The 19,861-nt window shown below is 41.4% G+C and overlaps 1 protein-coding gene across 7 annotated transcripts in view; it reads left to right on the top strand.

Moving 5' to 3' along the window:
* LOC127632189 (elastin-like) overlaps positions 1–19,328 on the top strand; it is a 90,159-nt gene extending 70,831 nt beyond the window's left edge. For 2 of the 7 annotated variants that reach the window (XM_052110788.1, XM_052110781.1), the window contains 10 exons: positions 19–39; positions 1,072–1,101; positions 1,240–1,317; positions 3,612–3,656; positions 8,994–9,065; positions 9,372–9,407; positions 13,075–13,122; positions 17,064–17,096; positions 17,460–17,516; positions 18,733–19,328. In XM_052110788.1, coding sequence (XP_051966748.1) covers positions 19–39; positions 1,072–1,101; positions 1,240–1,317; positions 3,612–3,656; positions 8,994–9,065; positions 9,372–9,407; positions 13,075–13,122; positions 17,064–17,096; positions 17,460–17,516; positions 18,733–18,779 — 467 coding nt within the window. In that variant the 3' untranslated portion in view covers positions 18,780–19,328. The remainder of the gene's footprint in view (positions 1–18; positions 40–1,071; positions 1,102–1,239; positions 1,318–3,611; positions 3,657–8,993; positions 9,066–9,371; positions 9,408–13,074; positions 13,123–17,063; positions 17,097–17,459; positions 17,517–18,732) is intronic. The other 5 variants (XM_052110783.1, XM_052110787.1, XM_052110785.1 and 2 more) reach the window with 5 other exon arrangements.
* Positions 19,329–19,861: the final 533 nt, after the last annotated feature.

Below are 19,861 nucleotides of genomic sequence, written 5' to 3'. Positions count from 1 at the left end.
TCTGTGTTTAAACTGCAGGAGTGTCTAAACCTGGAGCTGGTGAGTCCTTCTCCAACAACAAAAAAAAAAGTAGCTACTCTGACTGTACCATAGTGGAGTACATAACATTTATCGTGTTAAAGTCGCCATGAATGAAGCACCTCCCGCTGTTGTTTTGAATGAATATGACAACTAGCAGGAAATGCTTAAGGAACGTCACTTCCTTAAGCTGACGAATAGCCATTGTTTTCCCACTCGTCAATTTTCTTCTGACTCTCATCACATCCGAGCTTCACAAGACAACGCAAACATACGTTTCTCCACTAGAGGCCACTGTTACACACTCTAACTTTACAGCCACCATGAAGAAGTGCTTTACATAGATGTGCCACTAGAGGGCAGGGCACAATCACTGTTTAACACAATCAGCTGTGTTGTCGGAATATCATGCTGCTGGATCATGCTACGATCGGCATGATTTGAGGGTAATATGAAATAACTTTGATGAGATAGCTGGGTTGCTTTCCCAAGTCAGAAAGTCCAACTCCAGACTACAGTTACTGTGCAAAAGTACTATGGTGGAAGGTAGCGCAATGTATTTTTTTGACATGTAACATAGTAATGGTATTTTGAAGTACCATACCATGTAAATACCATGGTAAATGAATATAGTAATCATTCAGTACCATGGTCTATATTAAAGTACCACCATCTGAATCCATCACTCTACCATGGTACTGCCACAGTACTTTTTGCAAGCAATTTTTGTAAAGATAGGCAGACAAGTTTGATCTCATGATCTACTCATGTGAACTAGTGATACTGTTTTTCCTCATTTTACGAACCAACACAAAGATTTTCAGTTGAAATCAAATACATTCAAATTCCCACTAGGTGAACCCCTAGGAAGAGCAAAACAAGCCGCAATGTGAATTCTCTGCAAATAATAATGAATGATGATGGAATCGAAGACACATTCTGAACTGCATTTCGCTGTTATAAATTGTGTAAATAGATTAAAACTCTACCATGACAATGATAGCTTTATCAGGCACTCATTTGACCTCCAATAAACATTTATTTTATTCACAGGTCCTGGTGGGGTTTACCCCTATGGCTATGGTAAATATTTCATTGGATTGCTGAAGACCAAAAAAATGCAATAAAAAGTAGTTCGGACTCAAGATGTTAAAGAATTCAATTATTAAGGTCAATCAAAATTAAATTTAAGCTGAACGTGTCTTCTTCCTGCTGTATTAGGTCCATATTACCCTGGTGCTGGACCATCTGGAGTTGGAACGGGTGTGTTACCTGGAGCAAAACCACTGAAAGCCCCCAGTATGACACTTCAGCACAGTATCCTCAGTGTTCAACATGTATATGTACTGGATATATACAGTAGTTATATGTGCAAAAAACATTAAAGGGGCAATATTTGGACTAGCATATTACCATACTACTCATGATTGTTGCAGTATGCAGCACATAGGCGTAACTAGACCCAATTTAGGGGGTTTTCATTGAGTAATTCAGAATTACTCAAACCAGCCCATCTGGCATCAACAATCATCCATGTGATTATCTAATCAGCCATTCGTGTGGCAGCAGTGCAGTGCATAAAATCATGCAGATACGGGTCAGGAGCTTCAGTTAATGTTCACATCAACCATCAGAATGGGGAAAATGTGATCTCAGTGATTGTTGGTGTCAGACGGGCTGGTTTGAGTATTTCTGTATCTGCTGATCTCCTTGGATTTTCACACACAACTGGTGATGTATAGACAATTTTCGTGCAATCATTTTACTTCTAGTTATATCAATAGCAGGAGTTGCTGAAATATGGGTGAGAAAAAAATAACGTGTATCGCAGTGTGCTCGACTTGACTTGCCTTACCAATTTGATGAATGAACCAGAAGTAATATAACAAACTTACAATTCAAAAACGCAAAATAACTCTTAAACTCTTTTTAAACTTAAAGAACATAACAACTGTGATTAGTGAACCTCATAGCTTTCAGTCTGCTTACCTACGTGATATATACACTCACCTAAAGGATTATTAGGAACACCTGTTCAATTTCTCATTAATGCAATTATCTAATCAACCAATCACATGGCAGTTGCTTCAATGCATTTAGGAGTGTGGTCCTGGTCAAGACAATCTCCTGAACTCCAAACTGAATGTCAGAATGGGAAAGAAAGGTGATTTAAGCAATTTTGAGCGTGGCATGGTTGTTGGTGCCAGTCTGAGTATTTCACAATCTGCTCAGTTACTGGGATTTTCACGCACAACCATTTCTAGGGTTTACAAAGTATGGTGTGAAAAGGGAAAAACATCCAGTATGCGGCAGTCCTGTGGGCGAAAATGCCTTGTTGATGCTAGAGGTCAGAGGAGAATGGGCCGACTGATTCAAGCTGATAGAAGAGCAACTTTGCCTGAAATAACCACTCGTTACAACCGAGGTATGCAGCAAAGCATTTGTGAAGCCACAACATGCACAACCTTGAGGCGGATGGGCTACAACAGCAGAAGACCCCACCGGGTACCACTCATCTCCACTACAAATAGGAAAAAGAGGCTACAATTTGCAAGAGCTCACCAAAATTGGACAGTTGAAGACTGGAAAAATGTTGCCTGGTCTGATGAGTCTCGATTTCTGTTGAAACATTCAGATGCTAGAGTCAGAATTTGGCGTAAACAGAATGAGAACATGGATCCATCATGCCTTGTTACCACTGTGCAGGCTGGTGGTGGTGGTGTAATGGTGTGGGGGATGTTTTCTTGGCACACTTTAGGCCCCTTAGTGCCAATTGGGCATCATTTAAATGCCATGGCCTACCTGAGCATTGTTTTTGACCATGTCCATCCCTTTATGGCCACCATGTACCCATCCTCTGATGGCTACTTCCAGCAGGATAATGCACCATGTCACAAAGCTCGAATCATTTCAAATTGGTTTCTTGAACATGACAATGAGTTCACTGTACTAAAATGGCCCCCACAGTCACCAGACCTCAACCCAATAGAGCATCTTTGGGATGTGGTGGAACAGGAGCTTCGTGCCCTGGATGTGCATCCCACAAATCTCCATCAAATGCAAGATGCTATCCTATCAATATGGGCCAACATTTCTAAAGAATGCTTTCAGCACCTTGTTGAATCAATGCCACGTAGAATTAAGGCAGTTCTGAAGGCGAAAGGGGGTCAAACACAGTATTAGTATGGTGTTCCTAATAATCCTTTAGGTGAGTGTAGGTCGCCATTATTGTCCCATCAAATCTGCCTCTGCGGAGCTTCACAACATAACATAAACATGCATTTCTCCACTAGAGGCCACTGTTTACACACTCTTGCTTTACAGCCACCCAAAATAACTGTTTTACACTGATTAACTATATTTATTTCCGAAATGATAACTAGACGCCACTCGCTCAGTTAAACATGCAAAATAATGAGGCTGTGTAACAATAATGCAGCATACTACATCTTTATCGCTGCATAATGTATGCTGTTTCCCCAAAAATTGTGGGCAGATCCTGAGGAGTATGCAGTAAACAGTATGCTAATATTTCATTCTGAACATATCTACGATGTGTGTGTGTGTGTGTGTGTGTGTGTGTGTGTGTGCAGGTGTTGGTGGTGTAGGAGGAGTTGGAGGGGTGGGGGCTGGAACAGGTGAGGCATCACGCCAATACACCTCTGAAGTTTACATCAGCATTATATGATTCAAAGAGCTACAATTTTTCTGTCACTATATCATATTCATGTGTGTTTACTTGTTATGATCAGTGCTGGGTGTAATCTGATTACAAAGTAATTAGTTATGGTAATCTAATTGACTCTTTAGTCAAAAGTAGTATAACACATTACATTTTTAATCTGAGATTACAGTTACTGACTATTAATTAGGTTCATTACTTTTAAGGGCATTACTCTGGATACATGTTTCCAAAATAATATTATTTATGTTGAATACATGTAAAATATAAATTATGTTCATATGTACGTGTAACGATTGAGGACTGAGACTGACAAAGGTTGAGGATCCAAGTGCAGTTAACTTTATTTAAACGAATGGAAACAAACAGAGATGAACAAACAAAACTACCACGATGGGCAAAAATGAAAACAAAACACGAAAACACTGGAACTGGGAACACAGGTATGGGAACGAACATCACCTACATACAACCACGTTCACAAACAATCAACGAAAGACAGGGACTAAACCAAAAACCAGGATATGTATACACATGAACATAGAACTAAGGGGCCAATGAACAAACAGAACACCAAACAAGATAACGAGGGAAGCAAATGGCAAACTTAACGAGGGCAGGTGAAAACAAAGAACAGTGAACACGAGGGCTGACAGGAAGACTATGGAGGTACAAGGGTGACAAAAGTGAAAACTAAGGAATAACAAAAGTGACAAAATTACAAACAAAGGGCAACAGTGAGACAAGACAGGGTAACCGTTACATAGCGCCCCCCTCAAGGATCGGATACCAGACGATCAACAAAAACAAAAACGGGAAGAACAAATGACCAATGTCTGGGGGCACAAAGGGCAGACAGACAGTCCGGGGGGCAACGAGGGGCAGACAGGCAGTCCAGGGGGCAACGAGGGGCAGACAGGCAGTCCGGGGGGCAACGAGGGGCAGACAGGCAGTCCAGGGAACAACGAGGGGCAGACAGGCAGTCCACGGGGGGGTACGAGGGACACGGAGACAGACCAAGGAGGGCGAGAGGGCAGATAAGCAGTCTCTGGGGGTGTGTGCTGGGAACCAGGTCGGGTGGCCTGGGGAGCTTCCCCAGGTAGGGGCGGGTTGAGGTGGACTGAGAGATGGCCGCAGAGCAGGGGCCGGTTCAGGGCACCTGGGAGGTGGCCACAGGACAGAGGCCGGTTTAGATGGCCCGGGAGCTGGCCACTTGGCAAGGACAGGGACCGGGTCAGGGGGCCTGGGAGGAGGCCACTGGACAGGGACTGGGTCAGGGGGCCTGGGAGGAGGCCACAGTACTGGGACCGGGTCAGGGGCCCTGGGAGAAGGCCACACTAAGGGGACAGGTTTGAGTGGCCCGGGAGCTGGCCACAAGGCAAGGGCTGGTTCAGGGAACCTGGGAGGTGGCCACGGGACAGGTCTAGGAGGCCTGGGAGGCAGCCTCAGGACAGGGACAGGTCCCGGAGGCGGAGCTGAGAGGGGCTCTGGAGACGGAGCTGAGGAGGGCTCTGGAGGCTCAGGAGGTGGAGCTGAGGGGGGCTCTGGAGGCTCAGCCGTAGGAGGCTCAGGAGACGGAGCAGAGGAAGGCCTAGGAGGTGGAGCCGAGGATGGCTCAGGAGGTGGAGCCGAGGGCGGTGGCGCCGTAGGCAGTTCTAGAGGCGGAGGCCTGGAAGGAAGGCTCAGGAGACGGAGCCGCAGGAGGCTCTGGAGGCGGAGCCGCAGGAGGCTCTGGGTGAAGAGCCGCAGGAGGCTCTGGAGGCGGAGCCGCTGGAGGCTCTGGAGGCGCAGCCGCTGGAGGCTCTGGAGGAGGAGCCGTAGAAGGCTCGGGAGGAGCCCTAGGAAGCTCGGGAGGAGGAGCCCTAGGAGGCTCGGGAGGAGGAGCCGTAGGAGGCTCGGGAGGAGGAGCCGTAGGAGGCTCCGAAGGCAGAGCCGTAGGAGGCTCTGGAGGAGGCTCGGAAGGCAGAGCCGTAGGAGGCTCTGGAGGAGGCTCGGAAGGCAGAGCCGTGGATGGTTGAGAGACTTGAGGGGTGGAGCCCTGGGAGGCTCGAGAGGCTTGAAGGGCGGAGCCCTGGAAGTCTCGAGGGGCGGAGCCCTGGAAGGCTCGAGGGGCTTGTGTGGCGGAGCCCTGGAAGGGTCGAGGGGCTTGAGGGGCAGAGCCCTGGAAGGCTCGAGAGGCTTGAGGGGCGGAGCCCTGGAAGGCTTGAGGGGCGGAGCCCTGGAAGGCTCAAGAGGCTTGAGGGGCGGAGCCCTGGAAGGCTCGAGAGGCGAAGCCCTGGAAGGCTCGAGAGGCTTGAGGGGCGGAGCCCTGGTAGGCTCGAGAGGCTTGAGAGGCGGAGCCCTGGAAGGCTCGAGAGGCTTGAGAGGCGGAGCCCTGGAAGGCTCGAGAGGCTTGAGAGGCGGAGCTCTGGGAAGCTCGGAGGGCGGAGCTCTGGAAAGCTCGGGAGGTGGAGCTCTGGAAGGCTCAGGAAGCCCGGAAGGCGGGGCTCTGGAAAGCCCGGAAGGCGGAGCTCTGAAAAGCTCGGGAGGCGGAGCTCTGGAAGGCTCAAGGAGCTCGGAAGGCGGGGCTCTGGAAAGCCCAGAAGGCGGAGCTCTGGAAAGCTTGGAAAACGGAGCTCTGGAAAGCTCAGGAAGCTCGGAAGGCGGGGCTCTGGAAAGCCCGGAAGGCGGAGCTCTGGAAAGCTCGGGAAACTCGGAAGGAGGAGCTCTGGAAAGCTCGGGAGGAGGAGCCCTGGAAGACTCGAGAGACTTGAGAGACTTGAGAGACTTGGGAGACGCTGGCTCTAGGACGGGCTCGACCACTGGCGCTGGCTCTTGGACGGTCACGGCTACTGGCGCTGGCTCTTGGACGGTCACGGCTACTGGCGCTGGCTCAGGGACGGTCGAGGCTACTGGCGCTGGCTCAGGGACGGTCGAGGCTACTGGCGCTGGCTCAGGGACGGTCGAGGCTACGGGCGCTGGCTCAGGGACGGTCGAGGCTACAGGCGCTGACTCACTGACATTTGAGGCTATCGGCTCTGGCTCACTGACATCTGAGGCTACTGGCGCTGGCTCGGGGACGGTCGAGGGCTCAGGTTCGCTCACCGTGGCTGACGAGGACTCAGGCTCGCTCACAGTGACATGCATGGGCTCTAGCTCGCTCACCGTGACATGCGTGGGCTCTAGCTCGCAGACCGGGGCAGGTGCGGGCCGGGAGGCGGAAGCCCGTCTTCTCTCCCTACTCCGGGCAGACGAAGTGGGCCGCGCTGGCTCATGGAAGGCGACTGGCGATGCTGGAACGCTGTTCCTGGTCGGCGTGACTTCAGGCAGGCGTAGGCTCTGGCTCGCAGACCGGGGCAGGCGTGAACGGGGAGCCGCACAACAGCAAGGTTAACTCCAGGAAGTCGCGGAGAGTCCAGCCGCGTGATGCCGGCAGCAGCCGCTCCTTCAGCCAGCCACTCAGGTTTTCCCTGAAGAAGACCACCAGGGAGGAGTCTGAGAAGTCCGCAACAGCCGGCAGTTTAAGGAAGTCGCGGACGTGGGCCTCAATAGGACAGTCCTCTTGCCTCAGGCAGAGCAGGTGGTATCTGGCGCGTAATACTGCTGGATCCATGGTGTGGTCTTTCGTTCTGTAACGATTGAGGACTGAGGCTGACAAAGGTTGAGGATCCAAGTGCAGTTAACTTTATTTAAACGAATGGAAACAAACAGAGATGAACAAACAAAACTACCACGATGGGCAAAAATGAAAACAAAACACGAAAACACTGGAACTGGGAACACAGGCATGGGAACGAACATCACCTACATACAACCACGTTCACAAACAATCAACGAAAGACAGGGACTAAACCAAAAACCAGGATATATATACATGAACATAGAACTAAGGGGCCAATGAACAAACAGAACACCAAACAAGATAACGAGGGAAGCAAATGGCAAACTTATCAAGGGCAGGTGAAAACAATGAACAGTGAACACGAGGGCTGACAGGAAGACTATGGAGGTACAAGGGTGACAAAAGTGAAAACTAAGGAATAACAAAAGTGACAAAATTACAAACAAAGGGCAACAGTGAGACAAGACAGGGTAACCGTTACAGTACGCCTGTTTGCATTTCTGTGACAGCTGAAGGATATGCACCCCTTAGCCATTGTAAAAGAGAAATGAGAACTGGAGTTTTGGGGGTTCCCACTGTGGTGAAGACTGGTGCTTGTGCTTAGGCTGAGGATGGACATTTACTAATGACTAATAAAAATAAATTAAGTTGGACCTGCATAAGAAAAATTATTGCATAAACATTAGCAAATTGGTTTTGTGAATCTAATTAAGAGTTAAAACTTTTATTACACGGAGCTCTAGAATACTCAATTCCGATTGGTCAGTGCCGCCATCTAGTGGTCTGATATCTCTGAGAAACAACCGCACATCCGGGTATTGCGAGTCATCTTTCCTGCATCTCGGATAACTGTGAGGTCTCTACAAGTAAAGCTAATAAATAACTTCAGCTCAAATCGACGTGTGAAGTGCATTTCTTTCTTTATTTGGCAAGTAGTATAGTAATAAGCAGGATAATGTACAGTCAGCCTGTTGTTACTGCAAAATGAAACCTGATCACCCTGTCAGGGATTATTTTGTGATGACAATCTGCCGACTGTACGTTATCCCTTACATAGTACTGTAATATGACCTATTCCAACTACATTATGTTGCTCAATGAACTGATTTACTTTAACTGAAAGACATTCAATTTTGTGTAAGAAAAAACTTATAATTCTATCATTCAATTAAGTAAGAGTTATGACTTTTTTTGAGTGAATGAACAAGGAGGAAATATAGACATTATTTTAAATTTAAAACAAACTATTTTGTTAAAATTGTTTTATAACGTTTTAACTATTTTAAACAGCATTTCCTAATACTGTAATTATTATGCACATCATTTGATGCATTTAACTTAATTGAGAGACTACATGGAATATATGTACTTTTTAAAGTTCATTTGTCACACGGCAAAACCTTTTAAAATGAACTGTGAAGAAAAAAGATTGATTGAACATAATAATATAATATAAAAATCATATTAAAAAAATGATCAAATGTATTTATAAATATAATAATAAAACAATGTTAAAATAAAATAATAATTAAATTAAATTAAAAAGAAATGGTGACAAGTTACAGGACCAAAAATATACACTTTCCATTACATATACATATACTATACATTTGAACCTAAAATAAAGTTCATATCCATATTATTGGTCAATTCCAGCCAATCCCATGAAGTAACATCAGTCTCTTGTTTCAGGTGCGGGGTTTCCAGCAGGTGTGGGTTTAGGAGCTGGTGGTGTTGGAGCTGGGGCTAAACCACCCAAACCAGGTGGGAAAATACATCAAACAACATATTCAAGACTAAACTGTGATACCACACTATAACCGCAAGCTTAGTGAAAATGACCAATTCTGGTCTTCACTTCACTTCTCAAACCTTGATTTATAACAGATTCCTCATGACCTTTGGTATTTAGAGGGTAATTTGTTTGATACAGGATTGGGAATTGGATGTAATCAGCAGGTCATCGTGGATATTTGAAAATGTTTCATTTTAGCTGAACCTAAATGTGCATTGTGGGTGTTTTTTTTTTTTATATGGGCACTCTTATTTCTCATCTTTATATACGAATAGGCTACGGCTCTTTGGGAACAGGATATGGACAGCCAGGTAAGTACATATTTCTCTATTCTTAAGAATTTCACTTCAGAGCGCAAAACGGTGTGGGACGAGTTATGCACAGACATGAATGACACCTCAAATCATGTGACTTGTTGAGGAGAAGTGTGCTGTTTAAGTGATCAGACTTTTCAGATTTTCAGGTCACAATTAACATGAATGTTCCTTTTTTAAGGGTTTATAAGGGAGTTCATTAATGACTAATAAGTTATAGTAAAAAAGGAACCGTCTTTCAGATGAGACTTTAAACCGAGGTCCTGAGTCATTAAATCCCAGGGCACTTCTCATAAAAATTAGACACCGGGGTGTCCTGGCCAGATTTGCCCATTGGCCTCCATCCATTATGGCTTCCTATAATCCTCTGTCTATATATGAAAAGGCTCTACCACTCTACTATCTCATCTCCACCAATAGCTGGTGGCTGGTGAGCGTTCTGGCACACTATGGCTGCCGTCGCATCGTCCAGGTGGATGTTGCACACTGGTAGTGGTTGAGGAGAGTGCTCCTATATAAATATAAGGAGTTATTAATTTGATATCAATGTGACAAGGAAAGTGACAACACAAGTGAAACAATACCTTACAATAATTAAAATAAACAGAGCGGACTGTAGCATAAAAAAGCATACAAAAAGGTTGAAAGGTGAGATGAGGACCCATGTCCTGTGATGAAATGCTCAAAATGCTCAAGCATCCCACATTTGCATGACATTTAGTACTTTAATGCGTTGTTTCTAGTAACCGGTATGGGTTACCGCACCTTAATGCATCTCTTCGGGTAAGTTATGCCATTGTCTGCATTATTATAAGAGGTTTGTAGTGCTTTGCGTACCCTGTAACAAAAAAAAATTGGATTTAATGTGTTATTGTCCTGTTCAGACTACAAAAACCTAAACGGATTTGAGTAACAGTGCCCCCAAAAAATCTGATTTTTCTGCCTGTGTGAAAATAGCCAAATTGCTACTTTAGGTGGGAGCAAACACTAGAAAAATATTTTTTTCTCTGTCACCTTCTATCACAATATACATTGGTTTTCTAGAGTTTGCTGCCATCTAGTAGAATTATCTAAAACTAAAAGTAGGGAGATCGAGCAAACAGAGTCTTTAATACAAGCTTTTGAAGATTTCTTTATTACAAGATTTTTGAAGCTGCGTTGGAACGTCCCTTCCCTTTCAGATCTGAATATTGTGATAGAAGGTGATAGAGAGTGTTCTACTGTTTGCTGCAACTACTCCTGTGACGTCATCTTAAATGCGACACAAACATTACTAACCATACACAATAACACAACCGCTAGCTGTTAGCTACTAGCTCATTATTCTGCATAAAGCAGTTGTTGCATGGTGATTTTACACAAGTGTAACCGTTAAATTGACCTGGTTGTTTTAGAAGCTTTCAGTAGCTGATCAACTAAATAAAGTGAAGCTTTCAAGCAAAGTATAGAGTTAAAATCCACGATCCCGGTTCCGGGATTTAAAATTACGTCAGTAATAATTTACTTCCAATTTTAAATGTATGCGGAGGAGTTATAAGCTCATATCTGGTACCATTTGAAAGCTTAGAATGTCTACTTTCTTGAGATATGCATCACTTTGGCATTTGTTTTACACTAAGTAACTTATTTACAATAAATTACATAGTTCCACCCATCAAAAGTCGTGTCATAATTATGTGCGTTTTTGAATACATATGTCTCATATCGCTCAAATATGACGCACATGTACAAACCATGTATCAGCTCTCATTGCCAGTAAGAAGTTCCAATAAGTCTTTTTATTGAGGTATAATCACATATCTAATACACTTCGAATGAATCATGAAGTATACAATCATACAAGTGAAATTATTGAATATTTGCCGTGCTACTCGCACTAGACAGCACAGTTAGCCACAAATGCTACATAATCTTTTACCTTAGGTTATTCTCTGCAAAATGAGCCGTTTTTCAGTGTTTTCTGTGGTTGTGTGCCCAAGTAATCCCTCGATATGTCACACGAGTGCAGAAACACCACAAAGTAATGTTATATGATATTCAACAATCCAGGAAAATATGTAAACATCCGATCCGGATAAAGCATATATTGCCGTAAAGCTTAGACCCTCCACTTTCCGGCAATGTCTCTCAAGATCAAATAGACCAATCAGGGGCTGTGATATTGCATCCAGACTGTGAAGTGATCACTGGGTAGGTTACGTGCCCAAAACACACAGACGCGTCTCACCAGACACCAGAGCGCATATTTACCACTTTCAACAGTGTTTTATGTAATGACAAAGGGTTTTCTGTAAAATTACACTGGGATTTTGCATTTATAGCACTGTATATGGGTATGGGGAGACTTTAGATTTGGGTAGGCGGAAAGTACACCAAAAAAGGTAATATTCCTCCCTTCAAATAAATTGAAATAGATATTAAATAAAACATGATACAGACAAAATTCCTTTTTCAGGTATTTGCTGACATCTAGTGGAAACAGCCAAAACTGTCTGCTTGCTGCTAGGGTTTACAGGGCTTGAGTTATACACTTTCAAAAATGAATTTATATAAAAAAAATCAAAAAGCGCCTCTTTTTTTAGGAGGGTTATTACTGTTCAGACAACATATATTTAATTTTTTTTTATTTTTAGCAGTGTTTTATGCAACTTCAAAGGGTTTCCTGTAATATGACACCAAAACTGTGTATTTAGGCCAAAGTATGTGGGAATGGGAAGCTTTTTAATTTGGGTAGGCCAAATCCAGGCGGAAATCCCCAAAAATGGCAAGGATCTTCTAACAAAACATACCATCCTCCATCGTGGACTCCAAGGCACTCTCCCTCCCATTGCTCATAGACACTTCCTGAAATACTTTTTCTGTTTTGCAACGTTTTGTTCGTCGCTAACAAGAGGAACGTCTGCACCTCGTTTACTGACCATGGCATGGTTTTGCTCACAGCCTTTTCTTTAAAAAATTTGAAAGTCGCAAGAACAAATGATACTGCTATCGCTGTTGCTAACTTTAAAACTAGCGGGTTGATGTCCCGTCCAGTTATGCTGGTAGTGACAATTCTCCCTGACCAATCAGTGATCTGCAGGATTGTGACGTCACAATTAGTACATTTACATTTGGCAGACTTACAGTGCACTTATTACAGGGACAATCCCCCCGGAGCAACCTGGAGTTAAGTGACTTTCTCAAGGACACAATGGTGGTGGCTGTGGGGATCAAACCAGTAACATTCTGATTAACAGTTATGTGCTTTAGCCCACTATGCCACCACCACACTATTTAGTTTGGCTCTGCTCACTTGGAACCTCGACTGAGGTGGTACTAAAAAAGTATCAGGTACCAGGTACTATGCACAGTGGAAAACCCCCAAAATGCGAGTCGAGTCGAGTTGTACCGTGCAGTGGAAAAGCCCCATTAGAGACTCTTTTGACTTCGGCCAGTAGCAACCACATTGAACTCACTGACATCATGCTGGTGAGATTTGCACAGGCAAGCACCACTCCTGAAAATGTAGAAACATGAAAAGTATTAATAGTTTGTTTCAATTGTTCAGCGTTCGCCTTCTTTGACGTTGAAATAATTGAATGTGAGATTGTCTGACTGTTTGTACAACAGTGACTGGGTGGGAAGTCCTCTTGTATATTACACTATTAATCTTTGCCTCTCTCAGGTGGAGTAGTTCCAGGTGGATATGGAGGGTACCCACAAGCATATCCAGGTACTGAAACTAAGAAATTGCAAAGTCTATCAGGATTACAAAAACATGTATTTTTATTGAATATTGATGGAGCAACAAACAGTAATTTGTGTGAAAAAAAGATTTTCTTTTCTTTAATAAAAGCACAAATGTGTGTTCCAATGAGACACTTCCAATGGAAGTCAATGGGGTTTAATCTGTAAAAATTAAAATACTCACTGACACAAGACATTAACAATATGTGTGTTAACATGATTTTACTGTCATTAAATCACGCACTAACCTCATCTGTGTAAAATTAAAGCCAATTTTACATCTTCGTTGCCATGACAATGTTATGTCAACAAACTCTAAAACCCTAGACAGACTGTTTAGACCCGGTGTACCCTGCAACCCCTCTGTAGCTGATTATACAGGGATGTATTTCCCAAAAGCATCGTTAGCCAGCTATAAGCGTAAGTTCCATCATTACCAACATATTTCAACGATTTTGTGTTTCCTGAAACCTTAGTTTGCAAACAGCATCGCATAGTAGCGTGGTTGGAACTACAGCTCTTTCTTACCTGTGGTAGCATAGCTCCTTGTTAGTTTGCTGTGTGGACATCATTCCACTTCGCTGAGGCTTCTATATCTTTCATTCCATATTAAGGGATTAAAGGCTGATAGAAACTGGTTTAACACAAAGGTCTCTCTTGGACAACAGAGCATTATTTGTATTAGTGCATAAGTTGCGTTTATGTTTTTGAAGAGTGTGGATGTGCGTATGTGATCAAGTGCATCAAGGGAACACTGAAGTCTGGAGTAGAGGGAAACCCCATTATTGCATCATATGTATGTGTCACATCCCATCTATTTGCACCCCCTGAGTAACATCATTAACGACAGCTCTATATTGTTGAACCAAAGTGGTTCAAATGATGGATGGGTGGCATAGTTCCTAGGGTTTCGGGAAACAGTCACGACTAGCCAGTTAATTTCTCCAGCGATGCATCGTATTACATCGGCCTGAAATATTGCATGTTTTATAGAGTTCTCAAAGTTCTGTTGCTTCATTACACTCTGACTAAATAACTTGTTTTATTCATAGACAGCTCTTTAAGATGAGCACATGAGTCATAAATCAGTCACAGACCGAAAAGGAGCAGCTATATTTATCATTTGGAATATAAACTTTAGTCTGATACACAGTACAACAGTAAGTGTATGTTTGAATTGTACATCAGATTTACAGTATACAGCTTTCTGTAATTCTCATGTGATATTACCATGATGTTAATATTCAAATCGATGGAAACACTGCTCATTTTAGTAAGTCTTTATAACAGAGTACATTTATTCCTGTTGTGGATCAGGAATGGGACATATAAACTGTTTCTCTAGAGAGAAATAAAGCAGGAATTTCATGGTGCCTCAATCCCAAAGTCTGGAAAAAATGACACAAATCCTGCCAGGACTGATGTATGTTTAATTGGTGTCTATTACCCAAAAAGTGAGAGTAAAACAGTTATTGAAGAATCTCTCTTTTTGTCCCTCAAACGTTGGGCTTTCTTGAGTTTAGGATGTAGTCAAAGTACTTACTAACAATAAATAGTATGATGCTCTATTTGTTAACATTAGTAAATTCATTTACCATGAACTAACAATGAAAAATGTTTTTACAGCATTTATAATTAATTTGGTTAACATTTGTTTATAAAAATGCAATTGTTCATTGTTCATGTTATTCATGAATTTATGTTAATTAGCTAAAGTATTAAGTAAGGTACAATCCAGTGCTAGGTGTGTGCTAAACACTTTTAATGTATGATGTGGAGGCAAAGAACCGCCCAACAGGAAGCAGAGCTGTGGGCGCACACCTAGCTGTGTATTGTCCCGCTTATACCATGGTCACTTGCCATCATTGATTAGTCACAGCTGTCATTGATTGTCATAAAATTTTGACTGAAAGAAAAACATTAACGACTATTATATACAGGTCATTAGATCTAGATTTCTGCCCATTCTAAATCAGACACAAAGATAAAGTGTGATAATATTACAGTTTATTGGAGACCAAACTCTCTTTAAAAACTGTGAATTTACAAATTAAATCCAAAAATAAGAATAGCCACATTATGTGGATGATTTGGCACTCATGAGAACATGTAACATTTAATTCATATTCATTGTCATTTTCAAATCAAGGAGCAAAAAACTGGTGTTGCTGAAGTGACCGTTGTAAAAGTAGTACTTGTACATAATGAGGGGGAAAACACCCAAAACGCTTTAAACCTGCAGACTTTGACCTCTGAGACATCCATATGGTTCCATTAAGGCTGCACGATTGAATGAATTAAGAATGAAATTGCGATGTGGCCTTGTTCGATTACTGTACTGCAAAATTCAGAAATTCCATTCAGAGCTTCAGGCATTGATGTGTGATCGCCGGGTGCCCTCTAGCAGCTATAGACACACATGTTGAGCAGTGCAGCAATTTTAGATGATGTTTTATCATATTACAATATAAATCATCAGACAGCGAAAGACACATTTGATGAATCTCGGTTACCTTCTCTCCCTCTCTGAGCAAAACAGCTGAATGTCAAACCATACTTTACTCACAAGCGCTTTGGGTGAGTAATACAGGGCTGATAAACACTGTTGTATTTTCCGTGTTTCCTGTAGCGCTTCTCAGTTGATGTAAAGACGGCACTGCCTGACTTGATGATGTTGTTTTGTGATGTGATGGTTAATTCCAGCTCTGAGACTGTATTCATGTCTGGAGGCCATTTGAACAGAGGCATAAAACTCTCACAATGTCTCATTACGGAGTACAGCAGAGTAGACAATTAATATTGAATAGTGATTAAATCTGACTTGAACTAGCTGTGCATTAAACGGTTTTAACGCACGCATTCCAGTCAATAAAATTTGAGTATGTGAACAGAACATGGTTCTATTTGTTAGTGTTAGTTACTGTATTAGATATCATAACCTAACAATGAACAATACATTTTTACAGCATTTATTAATCTGGGTTATGAAAATACAATTGTTCATTGTTACTTCATGTCAGTTTATAATGCATTAACTAATGTTAACAAATACAACCATATTGTAAACTTTTACCAATTTATAACACGATTACTTTTGAGTTTTATTTTCTAATTCTCACTGTTCTCTAAGAAAGCAGACATTATATGATCTTTACTGTAACACAGTCATTAAAATCATATTCTTCGCACTCAGTAATTTTCAATCAACATTAATTACAAGAATAATACAATGACTATCATTGTGAATAACTACTTTAAAATTGAAACGGCATACCTGTGTTGTTGTTTTACAGTAATTACAGTAATGAGAATTTTGGTAGTACAATATAAAAATATCTTTCATTTTCATATTTTCAAAAATATAATTTTTTTATGGCTGGTATGTGATGTTCTTGACGGGATTTGTGAGGTTCATCCTGATATATGATGCTGTATTTCTGGAATATTCATGCACCTTTTGAGTCTTGTTTTTAACTGCATGTGTGTCCAGTATATTATTAGTCATCCTCACAGATAATATGCTGAAAGGATCCATTGATCAATGCGGGAAGTCATGATGACATTGTCCTGCTGAAATCCGCTCATTATGTAAAGCAGTGTTGAGTCGGAGTGCAAATATCATGCAAAGTGTGATTGTGTTCTGATCATCATTACAGGCTCAAGCTGCTTTCATTTAACACATGTATTACTTATTATATAATCATAGGGTAGAGCTGCTCGGTGGATTAGTTATTTCCACCCAGATGCTCTTGGTCACAGCTGGTCAGAAAAATCACCTAACAAACGGCCATCCTCCCATCTATTTACATTTGAATGCTGTAGAGTCATTATTTTTGCTTATATAATCCCTAATACATTGTACATCACCCCTGTCATTTTATAAGTAGTAATAACTCATATTAATGCCATGATTTCTTGTGTTTTTAGGTGGATATGGAGCAGGGCTGTCACCACAACAAGGTATCACTCCTTTCTCCTTAAAACACAAACACGGTAGTCTGAGACTGAGCACTAGTTATTGGGCTTTTTACAGTAGATTTAATATTAAAACCAATGGAATAATAGTAAAAGAATATTGAAACCTCAACACAAGTAGTTTTAAGACTTAAAAAATGCTATGTATTCATGAGCAAGCTGCTCTTTTCCATACAGTGAAAGTGAAGGGGAACTGAGGGTGTCAAGCTTTAAAAATGATGAAAAAAAACACCATTAAAGTATCAAAAAAGTTGTCTGTATGATTTGTTTGTTTTATTCTTGACTGGCCAAAAATGGGTTAATGGTTAAAAGTTATTTTAGTGAAACTCATTTTTTTTTTTTTTTCAGCTAAAGCAGCGAAATATGGAGGTGGACTGTCAGGATTTCTGGGAGGAGGTTATCGAGGTACGATTAGAGTCTGTAGTGAACAGACAGAATTAATCCTGCCACCATATAATCACTGCACTCATTTCTGCTGATCTAACATCACACCGAACACTGGCCTACTTCCTCTCAAGACAGGATTATACAATTCAGCCAGTTCAGTTGATGCACAAAAGACTTACAGAGCATACTCAACATTTTAGATTTGCAATTTTATTGCAGTTTGTTATTGCTCCTTTGTAGTTTTATACTTTTTTACTTAGGCTGGGTAAAATGTAGATTTTCCGATTAATCACAATCTTCATTTGAACTATCCCTAAATCGAGTTTTAAAATCCCAAGAACTATCTTTTACACTATGTGTGACCCTCTACAATTGCTCTCACATGTGACCAAAAATCCAGCCTGATCTCATGAACATTATGTGACCGTGGAAACGTTTTTGCAAGACAAAATTAAATACTTCATTACACGTTTGGCTGCAATTTCCCAGTGAAATGTCCAGCAGGGGGTGCCAAAAGCGAGTGAAGGTTTTCAAGGTGTATATTAGATGGAGGTTTTAATTGTTGTTGTTGTAGCACCTCTAGTGTTCATTTCACCAGGAAACTGCGACAAAACGTAGAACTTGTCACGTAAAAGTCGGTTTGCAAAAATGATAGTAGCGTTCATTGTATGAGACTAGGTTGCAAATTCTGTGCTACGAAATTCAACATTTGCCTCAGATTTCACTCAGCGGAGATTGTGTAGTGGTGTAGAAGCTATGAGAGTACGTGTTGAGAGTAAACGTTTGCTTTGACTTGTTCCGTGTAATGTGTGTCTAAAGATGAGATCCACACAATCCATTTATCACTGAAAAATGCCTCTTTTAATATCCTTTCTGTTCTTTACAGTCAGTTGTTTATTAGGTAAAAGTTAAAAGAAACATTCATTTTAATCACACATGGCAAGGATGCGGTAAATAAGCCATTTAACTCTCATTAATCAGCGCTTAACCGAAACACTTTTGTAAGACGCTCACTGAACTGATGCTTTTCTTAAGGAAACAGTAGGCCTACCGTTTTTGCACTTGTTCTACAAATCAATGTAAATACTTATAAATAGTACAAATTATGCATGTAAACAATAAACCTGTAACTATACATATATACAACAGTTTTTATTGGACGTCTGCAGAATTTGATATTTCATTCTTGATATATACAGTAGTGTGGTGGTGACCTCAGTGTGTTGTTGTGCAGGTGGAGCGGGCTGCCAGGGCAAATACTGCGGGAGGAGAAGAAAATAAAGAATCTCTTGAGATGTGAAGTGACCTCAAGAAACATGGTGCTACTGCATGCTCCAGAATGTACTTTACTCCAACAACAGTCCCAACATGCACAAATGTTACCTTCTGTACTGATAGGAAATATTTGGAACAAATCCAGAGCCCTGCACGCTAGTGTTTTTTATGACAATAATTCCTATCCTGATTGTTTATGGCACGTTCCAGCACGTTACTGTTTCTTATTGTACACATCTTAGTTTTGGACATTTCTGAGATCATTCGAAACTCTTTTGTTCAGTTGCATTGATAATTTGGCATTCTAGACTCTCAAAGACATGGTATTTCTCGCCTTTGCCGACACACTCAAGGTACGTGTTGAAGTGAAAGCATCCTGTCGTACGGCTGATTACACTTAGGGTTGCAAGATTTCACATCTGGCCAAGCTTCAGCTTAGAGGTTTGTCTGTTATTTTTAACCCTTTAGAGAGACGGCATCAACTTTCTGTCTTCATATACAGTCGTTTATGGGTGAACCTCATCAAAACGTGTCCAGGTCATATTTCACCCCAAACATCACACATTTTGGATGAAGCAAATGGAGCCAATGCAATCTTATTGCATTGCAACATTTCTTTTCATAACCTTTCATTTCTAATTACTGTAATACACTAATTGTGCTTCATGAAAGTAAAAATGAATGTTATAAAGTGATTTAATAATACATCAGCATAAATTAAAGGCAGTACAACAAGTGGTATAATAATATATAAATACATTAAAATTTAAATATTTGAATTTGAATTTTTGTTTCATTCAATAGTAGTAAATACAGTCAATATATATATATATATGTTTGATTGATGTAATGGACATTTGGGGTAAAATGTCACAAAAATAATGCTGCAGTGAAAAAAAACTGCAAAATCCAAATATAATTACTTATAATTTTCTTTTGATTTTGGTGTGGATATGACATGTTTTGACAGGTTTTGTGAGTAAACATTATTCCCTATCATAAATGAGTCTAGGTGATTCAACTTTCATTAAGCATCTTTCTTCCAAAAAGAAAAAAATGATAATAAAAAAATATATTTTTAGAAAGAA

Source organism: Xyrauchen texanus, chromosome 38, assembly GCF_025860055.1.
Source record: "Xyrauchen texanus isolate HMW12.3.18 chromosome 38, RBS_HiC_50CHRs, whole genome shotgun sequence".
Classification (NCBI taxonomy): domain Eukaryota; kingdom Metazoa; phylum Chordata; class Actinopteri; order Cypriniformes; family Catostomidae; genus Xyrauchen; species Xyrauchen texanus.
This window is presented reverse-complemented; position numbering and strand designations above follow the sequence as displayed.